General features: G+C 40.7%; 1 protein-coding gene across 3 annotated transcripts in view; it reads left to right on the plus strand.

The window, feature by feature from the left end:
• The first annotated feature begins 3,467 nt into the window (after positions 1–3,467).
• The window catches only part of LOC106541132 (beta-soluble NSF attachment protein), a 31,932-nt gene continuing 21,424 nt past the window's right edge, over positions 3,468–13,975 (plus strand). The window contains exons 1-2 of one of the 3 annotated variants that reach the window (XM_087716886.1): positions 3,468–3,663; positions 12,630–12,709. In XM_087716886.1, coding sequence (XP_087573012.1) covers positions 3,557–3,663; positions 12,630–12,709 — 187 coding nt within the window. In that variant the 5' untranslated portion in view covers positions 3,468–3,556. The remainder of the gene's footprint in view (positions 3,664–12,629; positions 12,710–13,975) is intronic. The other 2 variants (XM_087716887.1, XM_087716888.1) reach the window with 2 other exon arrangements.

Below are 13,975 nucleotides of genomic sequence, written 5' to 3' on the forward strand. Positions count from 1 at the left end.
GCCTCCTGGTTTCACCCAACTGAAGGATTTTCAGGGGTAGTGGTTTTTGGTAGGTTGGAGTTTGTTTGTTTTAAATTCTACTTTGTTTTGGTTAGTTGTGGGGAAAAAAACCCTGGTTCTCAAGAATAACAGGCTGCAGAACGTGTCCCTAAGCAAACTATTTTTAAACAATGGCATCAAAAGCATTCTAGCTATGGATTTCCCTTCCAGCATTCTAAGCAGTAAGATGATTTTTCCAAAACCAGATTCCAAAAATACAATATTTTACTCTCCACAGCTTTAAGAAATTCCAGCAATTCCAAGCTGGTATGAATGGCCTGATTATGACTTCTTGCATTAGAAAACTCTAAAATGTTAATATGAGGTTTTTAAAGTGGCTGAAACAGAACAGCAAAGCACGTTCATGCATACATTTTGAATTAGATGGAAAAATTGTGAGATTAGGAAGTATTAGTCATAATTGCTCAGCTGTACTATCTCAGCGTTATTGTGAAGATAAAATGGAAATAATTGTGTGAAAATTAGATTAATAACAGCAAAAAGAGCAACATAATACAGGAAAAAAAGAATGACTACTTGTTGTCTTGTTGTATTCGGATCTTTTCCCTTATAAGATTGAGATTGTCTTGGCAACGTTTCAGCGAGGTCTCATTTGCCATCCATCTTCAGGCTGGATTTTGGGATATATATATATATACATTTTAAATAAAAGTTCTGTTGTTGAACATTTCAAATGAATTAAAATACATGCTTCTGGACAGAGGCCAAAAATAATGCTACAACCAAAAATATATTTAAAAATAATCCATAAAATAAGAGTAAATAATTGGATGCAGAACAGGCAATATAATGTATTGACATTATGTGTATGTAATCAATCTTTCAGCAGCTAAAAAAACCCCAGAAGATCTCAATATTCTTGAAACTGATAATGCTTCCTCAAAGCTGGTGAAGACAGTTTTCTTTTGAGATTTTTGATACTAAATCCTGAATAAGAAAAACCAAATAATCAGAAGCTTTCTGTACAGTCTTTAAACTTCTGGGCCAAACGAAGCAATACTGGTATATAGTGGTTATTTGAGATTATCACTCTCTTCAAACAGCAGAATTACTTTTACTGTGTAGGACGTTATCACCCAGCCCTCTCCCAGAAAAATGAAATATCCTAGGAAATATTGAAAAGGCAGAATATTTATCTGGATGTGAAAAGAAAGAAACATATTTTAAAAGACACAATAGCTGCCTGTAGCTTCCTGCCCATCCCCACTTTGTTAATGGGCCATTAAGAAGGCCAAGCTAGTCCACTTTACATAATAAAGGCTTCTCCACTTCAGTTACAGGAAAGCATGATAATATTGGCCCCAACTGACCACATGGCATCTGAGAACTCAACTAAACCTGGATTCAAAATGCAGCCTAGAGAGTTGCCTCTGCATGGCCCTATGGGAGTCTGACAACCAACTAGAATACATTTCTTACACAGGAACAGGAAACAGAGAGGTGGGGACTGAACAGGTTATAAAAAGCCTAGCAAGTCCCTCCCTTAGCCCTTCTCTTCTTCTCCACCAACACTGAAGCATGTGATCACCTTTTCTGTTCAGGGCTCAAGCCATGTGGTCCTGTCCATTAAACCATCTTTCCAAGCAGCCTCCATGTCTCCAGTGTCTTTTTCCCCACTTGGAGTTGAACCCAGAAGGACACTTCTTCCATCAATTGGATGTTTTTAAATCATATACTATTACTACAGTACTTTTGGTTACCCTAGTGCCATTTGAGATTTTAAGCAGAAATGCAGACTGCAGTTTGAATCACCATGTTTCCTATCCTTTTAGTCACTTGCACAGCAAAGGGACACATATGTGCTAGCATAATATTTAGTTACTTTTTAGTTACTTATTCTGAAGAAAGGAAAAAAGGGGGACATGACTTAGAGCACTAAAATATTTTTTACACATTTTTTCTAAATTCTGTTGAATATTTGGAACTGACAAAAAGCTAGAGAGCTGAGTCCCCTTAAACTTGCATATGCTGTGTGCCATCCTCCCACTAAATAAATTATTACCCATGACAAGTACATTCACATCTAGTTTGGAGAAAGATTATCTGATTTAGAATTGAATCAAACTATTTGGAAATCAAAACTCCTTAAAGGTGGAGCTGGAGCACCTGTGGTCCTAAACCCTTTTTGTTTCTCCAAGGCATTGCAATCCTGAAATTCCTTAGATGCTGGGCTGATCTGAACTCTCACAACACTTCTCTGAACGTACTCACTCTCCCAACGGGGAGCTTACCTAACAGATCACACGATCACGGGGATGCTACAAAGGTTGTAAGTGTGAAAAATGATCGTGTCACTTCAGCCTCGTTGTAACTTTGAACGGTCACTAAATGAACTGCTTTTAAGTAGAGGACTACCTGTATTTGTTTCCTGTCCTTTATGAAAGGCAAGGGGGTTCGTCGGTATTTCAGGAGGAAAGTTTTTCTGTATGGCATTGGGGAAGCTGCAGAAAAGGCAGAGATCTTTGTGTCCATTCCCCTCTATCTATCTATCATCTATCTATCTATCTATCTATCTATCTATCTATCTATCTATCTATCTATCTATCTATCTATCTATCTATCATCTATCTATCTATCTATCTATCTATCTATCTATCTATCTATCTATCTATCTATCTATCTAATCTATCTAATCTATCTATCATCTATCTAATCTATCTATCTATCTATCTATCTATCTATCTATCTATCTATCTATCTATCTATCTATCTATCTATCTATCTAATCTATCTAATCTACCTACCTACCTACCTACCTACCTACCTACCTACCTACCTACCTACCTACACACACACACACACACACACACACACACACACACACACACACACACACACACACAGGAGATAGTGAGGTTACATCAGTGTTTCTCAACTTTGGCGACTTTAAGTCCTGTGGACTTCAACTCCCAGAATCCCAGCTATGCTGGCTGGGGAATTCTGGGAGTTGAAGTCCACAGGACTTAAAGTCACCAAGGTTGAGAAACACTGGGTTACATAGTTGGGGGGGGGGCTGGGGAATTCTGGGAGTTGAAGTCCACAGGACTTAAAGTCACCAAGGTTGAGAAACACTGGGTTACATAGTTGGGGGGGCGGGGGCTGGCTGGGGAATTCTGGGAGTTGAAGTCCACAGGACTTAAAAAGTCACCAAGGTTGAGAAACTCTGGGTTACATAGTTCTGGGGGGTGGGTGGGAGAGGGCTCCAGCCGTGTTGCCTGTGGGGAAGAGAGCTTCATGACTTCATAAAGGTGAATCCATTTGCAGGTTGCTCAGATAATTCCTTGAAGGGGGCGGGTGTTAAAGCGGGAAGGGAGGGGGCGGCAAACGAGCGCCGCCGCCAGAGGAAAGAGGCGGGCGGCGAGGAAAGAGGCGGATCTCCGCTCTCATCTCCTTGCCTCCCTCTCCCTCCCACCCCCAACGCCGCCCTCGCCAGAAATCAGAGCATCGCAGGCGGCTGCCCCGTCTTTCCTCCCTCCTTCCTCTGCGCGCCGCCGAGATGGACGCCTCAACTGCGGGCAACAAGGAGCGGGAGGCCATGCAGCTCCTGGCCGAGGCCGAGAAGCGGGTCAAATCCTCCCATTCTTTCCTCCGGGGGTTCTTCGGGTGAGCCAGCCGGCGGGAAAAGGCAGGAAGGGAGAGAGGGAGGGAGCAAAAGGCACCGCTATCCTCGGCCCTAGAGGAGACTTTCCTCGGCGCTACCTCCACACAGCTCCGGGGCTTCTCATCCGGGCCCCCTCCGCGCCAGCATCCTTATGCTGTGCTCCCCACCGTCAACACACGTACACGCACCCCGGGCGAAGGGAGAATTTGCTGGGGTGGTTTATAGGGGGAAAGGGCGGCTCTGCTGGAATAGGGGCTCAGCCTCTGGCTCGGAGCTGCACCGTGGAAGAGGCGAACCCGAGTCAATGAGGGCCGAAGCTGTTGCGAGTGGGGAAAGAAATGTGGACTTCATTCTACATACCCTCAAGGGTTGTGAATAAAAGGATCTCCCTCTCCCGCCCTTAATCTGACGTTGCCACCTGTCAAGCGTGGCTGCAGAACGTCTGAAGGCGGGTTGCAGGAAGCCTGCGAAGTGACAGGGCACATTTGAGAGGTCTACGAAATGAGAACAAGGACTCTGGTGAAATTGTAATTGGGATTTAATGCAGCTATGGACTTGCGGCCCTAGGGATGGAGATTTAGCGGAAGTCAGCGGAGGTAATCCTAAAATTACAATGGTTCATTTGGTGACTGTTCAAAGTTACAGTGGTGACCTATGACCGTTTTTTTCATCATTAACAGCCTTTGAAGCAGCCTCAGGGTCATGCGACCAAAATTCAGATGCTTGGCAATCAATTGGTTTGTATTGATGACCTTTATTGTATCCTAGTGCAGTGTTTCTCAACCTTGGCAACTTGAAGATGTCTGGACTTCAACTCCCAGAATTCCCCAGCCAGCGAATGCTGGCTGGGGGATTCTGGGAGTTGAAGTCCGGACATCTTCAAGTTGCCAAGGTTGAGAAACACTGTCTTAGTGCGAAGTGATCCCCTTTTGCCGCCTCCTGGCAAAAGCAGAGTCAATAGGAAAGCCCGGTTTCACATAACAACCAGGTTACGAACTGATCAACTGCAGTGATTCGCACAACAACTGTGGCAAGTAAAGTCATAAAATGGGACAAAACTCACTTAACACGTGTCTCCCTTAACCACAGAAATTTTGGGCTCAATTGTGGTTGTAAGTCGAGGACTACCTATATAGGTAAGGTCAGTGAGAGGCGTAGATATGATAAAGCTGCCATCAAAAGCAGTGCTTAAGATGGCTCAAATGTATATTTTAAATTCATAATAATTAACCCCCTCTAGAGTGTGTTTTTAACATACAGCCTTAAACATATACTAGGTTTCTTAATTCAGTACCTTCAGGCACGTTGAATTAAAACTCTCATAAATAGCCAGATAAGAATTAACTATTATTAACATATACGGTATATAAAGGATATCAATGACTAACTCTATAAAGGTACTGTTTGGAGTTGAGGCCTTAATTATGTTGCCTGGAGTCTTTAAAAAGTTTTCCCCCTTCCATTCATTCATGTCTGATTCTGAGAGACTGCCTGAATAAGTCCCTGTTGTTTCCTTGGTAGGGATTTTCAGGACTGGTTTGCCATTGCCTTATTCCTAGAGCTGAGAGAAAGTGACTGGCCCAAGGTCACCCAGCTGGTTTTATGCCAGGTTTTCTTTGAAGAGATTTTGCTTCTCACCTCGGAAGAAGCTTCTTGGATGAGAAGTGAAACATCTTCAAAGAAAAACTAGAAAAACCAGTTGCTTCTTGGGAAAAAAAAACACCTTTGGGACAACCATGACCTGGACGACTGAGAATCTCCATAGAAACTTGTGTTGCAAATAAGCTAATTTTTTATTTTCTACCGATTTAAGTTTGGCATAGAAGTTCCATTAGTCTGGTTGGATTTCTTGTATAACATAGTCTTGGGTTCTTCTGTCTACCATCCCCACCCTCCCTCCACCCCAGTCAATTGAGACTAATGTTTCATGAAGGCGGCAAAGTAATCTGTGAATCATGAAAGCTTATGGACTATTATTAAATCTTCAATGTACTGTTACAATGCTATGCAGCTTAACTACAGCAGACATAAAGGCTATCTTCTGTAATTTGTCAGTAATTCCCTTTCATGGCACCTTGAGGATAAAAGAATGTCTGTTTATGGTTCTTCATTGATCCACAATTGAGAAAACTAATAGATTGGTGAGTATCAGGAGGATGGTGTTTTGTGTGGCTCCTTAAAGTAGCAACATTTAGCCAAACTTCATGTGGACTATAAAGTTAAGCGGGGTTACGTCTACTTTGCACAAGGATGAGAAGCCAGAAAATATGAGGAGGGAAATCAAAATTCCACCCTGGAAGAAGATAAGCGCATAGCATTTCTATATTATTAATATTATTACTATTGTATGTTGCTGAAAAACTACATGGACATGCCCAGAAAGCCAGCAGGAGTTCATCTTGAAAGAGAATCTGCATGTCTGCAAAGTGGTTTACTAATCAAGCTACTAGTCTGGGATTGGGGAAGCCATATTTCATGACTCTGCTTAGTCATGAAGTTTAGGAATCTGCCTCAAAGATCTGAGGTAAGATAAAATGAGGGGAAACATTAAACATCCCCCTCCCCACACAACTGCACTGTCATTTAGTCCCTGAAATTGCCTAAGTTAATGCAACAATATTAATAATATTTAATAATTAATGTTTATACAATTTGTTGGGTTCTAAAAGAACCCTTTAGGATGATTTTATGGCACTGTGTTTCAATAATTACCACTTCAATCTCTTTTCTGCTAATGATATTGTTTTGCTGTTTACTCTTAGCATTGCTATACTGCTGCTGTTCTTCAGTTCCCTTAGTGTTTTGCATGCCACCAAGGGAGATAAATGCCAAAAAGAAAATTAAAAAACTACTAAATACAGGTAGTCCTCGATGTATGATCACATTTGAGCCCAAAATTTCTGTTGTTAAGTGAGACATTTGTTAAGTGAGTTTTTTAAGACCCATTTTATGACCTCTCTTGCCACAATTGTTAAGTGAATTACTGCAGTTACTAACTGGTTGTTAAGTGAATCTGCCCTCCCCATTGACTTTACTTGTCTGAAGGTGATCACATGACTTTGGGACACTGCAGCGGTCATAAATATGAAGCAGTTGCCAAGCATCTGAATATTGATCACATGATCAGGGGGATGCTGCAAAGGTCATAAGTGGGGAAAATGATTACAAGTCACTTTTTGTAGTGCTGTTGTAACTTTGAACGGTTGTATGAACTGTTGTATGTTGAAGATTACATGTAAGAGGCATTCTGTTTAGCCTATGAGGCCAGGGGTAAAACAGCCTCTAAATAGGGGGGGGGGGGAAAGAAAAGGAGAAATCATGTATGTTTTCACTTTTTTTACCCAACTGCCCCAGCTTGTCTATTCGGACAGTTCTCTTAAATAGCAACTGAGATAACTAACCACTGTATTCAGACAGTACAGTCCATGTCTTGATTGCTATTCCAAATTGTAGTCCAAATTATGTGCATTAATAATTCGGGCTTTTTCTTTTCTTGGTACTGTAGGGAAAGCTTTTAGTCAAATCCCACTTAGAGTCTAAATTGGCATAATAATTTTGCTTATATATGATTTTAGTTGCTGCAATGAGAATTAGGATGAGAATTTTTAATTCAAACTGAACGCTTTCCACATCTGCTTTCTATTTTATACATAGAAAATTTCAGGATTTGTTTTCAGTTTATTAGTTGATTGATTATCTGGTGTCGGATAACCTTTAATTCTGTCTTTCTTAAAGGGATTAGTGCTAGATAAATAGCGTAAATTATAGTACAGGATCCAATTATGTACCTGTATCTCAGTGTTTTCTTTCTTAAAAAAATATACAGATGGAGAGACAGCTACACTGGGAAAAGCATCTCTGTGTTTCTCATACATAATGTTCCCATTTTCAGTGGAACTGCTTCTGCTTGTTGTACCGAAGGAAAAAAAAATAGGGAAAAATTATGGCACCAGTTGATTCTCTTATAAATGCAGAGAAAACAAATGTTGGTGTTTTTGTGATTCCGGGAGGGGTGCCAGTAAGTACTGTTGCTGTGGTTGACAGGAATTGCTGTAACTCTGAAGAAAATACTCATCAGAGGTTGGTCTCAGTTATCCTCTATCTTTTACCTTGGAAATGAATTGTCAATGACAATTGGCACCAGATGCTGCTATCTGTAAATATTGATATAGTTCATCCTCCTTGCATTTCCAAATTGCAAGTTCTTCAACGATATGTCTTGACATTTGTTTTTATTTCGCTCCAACACATGAATATTTTTTTTAACTACAGTTACTGCTGTGCCGTAGTATTTGTGGAGAGGCACATTAGGGGGAGAGAGAGAGAGAGGGCGGGTAAGGCTCTTCAGGAATTTAAACCTTCTTTCTCCAAGTCTGGAACTTACTGTTCTTCCCTCTACTTAAAACTGCTGAGCCCAGATGTTTCGATACGGACTCTTATATCTGTTTTGTGTAAAGTTTATGAAGCTGCCGCTCACAATCGGGCACTGGAAGCAGCCCATCCCCATTTGTTCTCCAACCTTTTCAGCCCAGTGCAAATGGGTTTGTGGGTTGAGTCTACCAATTTCCTTTGTGATTTTTTGTCATTGTTGGTGTCAAGATAAGTTGGTAGGAGTTGCTCCAATACGTAGGAAGGCGTGCTGGAGCTGTTAGCGCCTACTAATACTTAGAGGTTTTATGCATTGCCTAATATATTTTATATAGGGTAGCTTTATAATAATGTTAGATGTATCCATACTTTATTCATTTAGGTATGAATAAAACTATAGCTATTTACCTAAATATTTCTATTTTGGCCTGGTTTGCTGATAAGATATCTTGACTTCTCTTCCTTCTCCCCCTTCTTCCCTGTAATATAGATTGGGGCACTTTGCTATCCTATAACTGCTTTTTATGTCTGCCTCTTTTTATTACAATATATTATTTCCATATATTCTGTATTATTATTCTGTGCTGTAAATGGCTGTAGTAAAGTTTAAATTCAAGGTATCACGTGCCCACCTGCCTTAAGTCTACTTCTGAATAGATTCATCTGGTCAGTTGAATGCATGAAATGAACTGGCATGGAAGTACTTTTCACCTTTGACAAGCAGCAAAAAATAGCTTATTTTGGCCCTGGTTTAGCACTGAATGTGGCACTAGTTTTAAATCAGGAAAATGAAAATTACTGTGCTGTCTTTGATTTGCAGTGCTTTTTTGGCTTAGCATATCTGGAGATGGGTGGCTTTCTCCTCAAACCTCTGGGTTGAATATCAGCAAGTCATACTCTGCTGGCTGAGTGTGAATGACAGGCAGGAGGAATTTTGGATCCTTAAAACAAGCCATAGGCAAATTCTTGTGGCCTTTTGGTTAGGAAATGTAACCAAAAAATAGAGTATTCTCTTTTTTAAAAAAAACACGCTTTGGTAGGGACTCTGGTAGTTTTAAGGCATATTTTACTAATAATACTATTAATTCATGGTTTAAGAGAACATGCAGTTTTTAGGAATCTTCTTATGATTCTGCGAAAACAGTAAACGATCAATCAATCATTACAAATTTCTAACAGAAGTTACTTCTGCATGTAAACTAGCAAGCGGAGCTGAGTTTTCTCTTACAATAACCATAACACGGATTTAGTTCTGCCAGACTTCTCTTTTGAAACGTTACTTTTAATTAGGTATGCATTTATTTAAATTCAGATTTTCTAGTTTGTTTTCCCAGCGATAACATCCAACTGTGAATAACCCACAAACTAAAAACCTAAGTGTGAAACTAAAAAGGGTTGACAATGAAATAAGGTTCACTTGCACTTTAAAAAGCAATAAAACTAGTTGTATAAAAATGATCAGGAAGAGTAATTAGTTTTATGTTTATTATTTTAACAAAGTGAGAACCATACAAAATGTATTAGGTAGTACTCGAATTCTGACCATTTCTTCAGTGACCTTTCAAAATTATGGCATTACTGAAAGAAATGAATTTGCAAACTGTGGCCGGAGGTATGGCTGATTCAGCGCCCCCATATTCATATGATCAAAATTTAGGCAAAGTGCACACGTCAATGGCTGTGCTCATGCATTGACGGGTGTGCATGTGTTGATGCGCGGGCACACATTTGCGAACCGGTAGGGAAAGCAATAGCAATAGCAGTTAGACTTATATACCGCTTCATAGGGCTTTCAGCCCTCTCTAAGCAGTTTACAGAGTCAGCATATTGCCCCCAACAACAATCCGGGTCCTCATTTTACCCACCTCGGAACGATGGAAGGCTGAGTCAACCCTGAGCCAGTGAGATTTGAACAGCCGAACTGCAGAACTGCAGTCAGCTGAAGTAGCCTGCAGTGCTGCATTTAACCACTGCGCCACCTCGGCTCTTAAGTGAATACCACCCCTGATTACCTGTATTAACACTAAATTTGTTGTAAGATTATGTTGTCATATAACTCCTTGTGTAGGTGTGGCAGTCACCCATGGCCCAGTGCATAACAGGGCATGCGCAGCCACGCTGAACCACACAGGAAAAAACAAACTCCATAACATCCTGATAGTTCATAACATAACATCCTGATAGTTCACTCTAGATGTGCCTTACCCAACGACGCCCAGGATTTGACCATATATAGACAGAACTTCCCTGAGCAGTAGATTAGCAATTGTAGTTTGACAGGTTGTCTTAAATCACATGCTGATTGCTCCTCCTGCCTTTGTCCTATCTCAATAAAAGGGGCTCCCAGACCCCAATCTGGGTCGTCCCATCCCGAGAAAGCTCGTGTCCGTGTCTTTTCTCAACATTGGCCTCATGGGCGAACCACGGGTACGTCACAAGATTACAGTAAGAGAATCTGAAAGCCCCTCTTCCCTTCTTTGCTTGTATTTTTCAGAAAACTTATATGGGCTGAAATACCTTTTGTTTGATGGTTGTCTAGACTGAAGCTTTTCCTCCCAAGGTCATTCCTGAATACCATTACACAAAAATACAATAAAAAGGGTGCATGTAACAATAAAAAAGGTGGCCAATTCAGTTAATACCACAAACATATTAGACATGCATAAGGGATTTCAACCACCATAGCCCAACAGCTGGAATAAGAACTGGACCTTAGGGGCCCTATGGACAATGCTCAATAAAGCAAGCTGTAGCTTCCCTACTCACCATATCATATCCCATGCACATACTTACTATAAGGTGGCTCATTAACTCTGTGTAATCATATCCCATCCATTCCTTCTCATCTTCTGAAAAACACTGTGATTATTCTCTCACCTAAATTTGTTACTGAGAAAATACTTGTATATCTGCTATAAATCATTTCCCCTCATTGTATGCTTATGGAATAAAATTAGGACTGTGTGCAGGTATACTTATTAGTACAGATAGTCCTTGACTTACAACCATTGGTTTAGTGGCCGGTCGAAGTTCCAACGGCGCTGAAAAAAATGACTTAATAACCCTTTTCACACTTACATCCATTGCAGCATCCCTGTGGTCACATAATCAAAATCCAGAGGTTTGGCAACTGCCATGTATTTATGATAGTTGCAGTGTCCCAGGGTCATATGATCACCTTTTGCAACCTCCTGACAAGCAAAGTCAATGGAGAAGCCCAATTCATTTTATAACCATGTTATTAAATTAACCACTGCAGTGATTCACAACCATTCTGGCAAGAGATGTTGTAAAATGAAGCAAAACTCACTTAATGTCTTGCTGAAATTTTAGGCTGAATTGTGGATGTAAGTTGAGGGCTACCTTTATAATGCAGTAGATCAGGGGTGTCATCCAGCGGGCTGGATGCGTCATGTGCTGGCCCTGCCCCCCCGGGCCTGGTTTAGGGAAGGGGGGAAAGTCCTGATACGTCACTTGATGCCGCCATGATGACACAAGTTTGACACCCCTACAATAGATGTTTATTTTTTTTAATTTCCAGATTGGCAAGCTAACAGAAATATTGCCCCCCTGACCGAATTAAGGATAAACCTAATTCTTTGTTTTTGTTAAGTAATTCCAGTGATTTTTTAAAAATTGTATAATCACATTACAAACAATCTCATCTATAAATAGATCGGCTTCCCACTTAGTATAAATGGCCAATTTAGCTTTATGGACTTTCTTACTATCTTTATGTTCACTTGAAAAAAGGCTACTATAATATTAAAGCACTATTTAATAGCAACTAGGAAATGGTGTGGCTCATTTTTTTCTCTTTCTGGGAACACTGCATCTTGCCCCGTACTTATGTATTTATTTACATCCCATTTTCTTGCTCTAGGAGTTTAAGAAGATTTTCATGGGGGGTATACTTAATAGCAGCAATTATATGAAGTAGGTTGGGCAGAGAGAATGACTGGCCCAATATTATGCAGAAGCTCTGTTGAATGGGGATTTCAATTTAGTTCTCCCCCTTCTAGTTCAACGTCTTAGACCAGGGGTGTCAAACTGGCAGCCCGTGGGCTGGATGCGTCACATGCAAGCCATGCCCATCCCAGCTCCGTGAAGAGAAGAATGTCGCAAAATGTCCCATGACGACAACGTGACACTGTGGGTTTGACACCCATGTCTTAGACCTAATATTGGTCTGGCTCTATTTTGTTAGTACTGAAATGGTAACAATACAGCCTCCCATGTTCTCTTCTACAGGGGCTCCACAATCCAGTTTTTTGCATGCTGCTGTGATTAGATACATTCAAGTAACATGTATATAACATGTATATGTATGTGAGACCAAAAAAAAGCTCGATTGTGTCAGGAGGGAATATTAGTAAAGAGTCAAAGGTCCCTATGACTTTCTTGGGTACTCATTATGCTTCCAATGCAGTAACAAAACCAAGGATTCCTTGCTTGCAGCAGGCACTATTTATAGGGAACTGGTTTCTGTGTTGTTTATTCTGTCAACCTTTCGTTGTATTCTTTGAATATGTTTCATATTTGGCTGTTTCATAATGCAACGGTATCTACTAAATTCTGTGTCTTCTTTTATTTCTCCTAGAGGAAATTCAAAGCTAGAAGAAGCGTGTGAAATGTACATAAGAGCTGCAAATATGTTCAAGATAGCCAAAAACTGGACTGGTATATATAGACATTTTTATCTTCTTTATAAATATAAAGGACACTACAACGGGTGGAGAGGGTACTGCAATCCTTCAAATATTGTTTGACTTCAGTTTTCCCAACTCCCTTCAAGAATGGCCATGTTGATTGGAGCTACTGAGAATGGCTTTTAGGCCCCTCAGTCTTACTAGAAAATTCAGATACCGTTGCAATAGTCGAGGGGATTAATATTAAGTCATTGTCCTGAAATAACATGCCTTAATTGCACATAGAAGTGTTCACAAGCTGGGGATTTAGCTGCTTTATCTGATATTTCAAGTTGTGACTCACTAGCGTTGAACTTTAAAAACCATCCATCTCTGCATACAGTAAATTGCCTTTCTCAGTTCTTCATTGATATCTGAGTCCCTTTCCTCCCAAAATTGTTGTGTGTTTTTAAATTTTGTATTGTTATGTCTTGTCTTTTTTTTTACCCCCCTGTCTGTACCCCCTTCCCTGATTGAATTGTGAGCCGCCCTGAGTCCCCTTCGGGGAAAAGGACGGCATATAAATGTAATCAATCAATCAATCAATCAAAATAAAAAGGAGCAATTCATGCTTCCTCAGAAATTATTATGCATACTGTATTTTTAACTCCATGATATACAAATTGAGGAGCAGTATTTTCGCCATTAGTTTGTTTTAAGTCAATGTATAGGAAAATTGGTTGCACAACTGTGTTCTGACCTAGGCTTCACAAAATGACGAAGCAGACTCCTTGTTCCGACAAAACCCCTTTTTATTAAGCTAATGTGAATTCCTCTCATTCACATCCAGCAAAGTCCCAGCAAACAGTCTTTCAAGGGTGAATTTACAATCACAGACCTTATCCGGCATGGAGAGCTGCCAGCCCAATATCTTCCAAACGCAAAGCTGTACAAGAAAATACTTGGCAAGCAGTCTTGGAGAGTCACAAACCAATTAAGAGAACAAATTGTCCCCTGCAAACTCCACTCCCCTTTCGATACTCTTTATTCCCTATGGGAGGGGCCATTCACTGTCCACCTGTGCCTTTACTCCTGAGTCAGCCCTTGTTCTTAACTATTCCTTTCTCCTGGCAGCTCTGGGCATGCGCACATCAGGAACAGGCTCCAGCTGTTCTTCTGTCCCACTGATCTCTGACGCCAAAGGCAGCTGATAACTGTCAGACAGCCCTGGCCCATCTCTGCCTTTGACGCAGAGCACTCATCAGAGCCTTCCTCAGACTCCAGGACTGGCCCATGTTCCTCCCCAACCTCCTCACTG

The sequence above is a fragment of the Thamnophis sirtalis genome, unplaced genomic scaffold (assembly GCF_051295495.1).
Source record: "Thamnophis sirtalis isolate CommonGarterSnake01/CBP01778 unplaced genomic scaffold, rThaSir2_p1.2 scaffold_5, whole genome shotgun sequence".
Taxonomy (NCBI): Eukaryota; Metazoa; Chordata; class Lepidosauria; order Squamata; family Natricidae; genus Thamnophis; species Thamnophis sirtalis.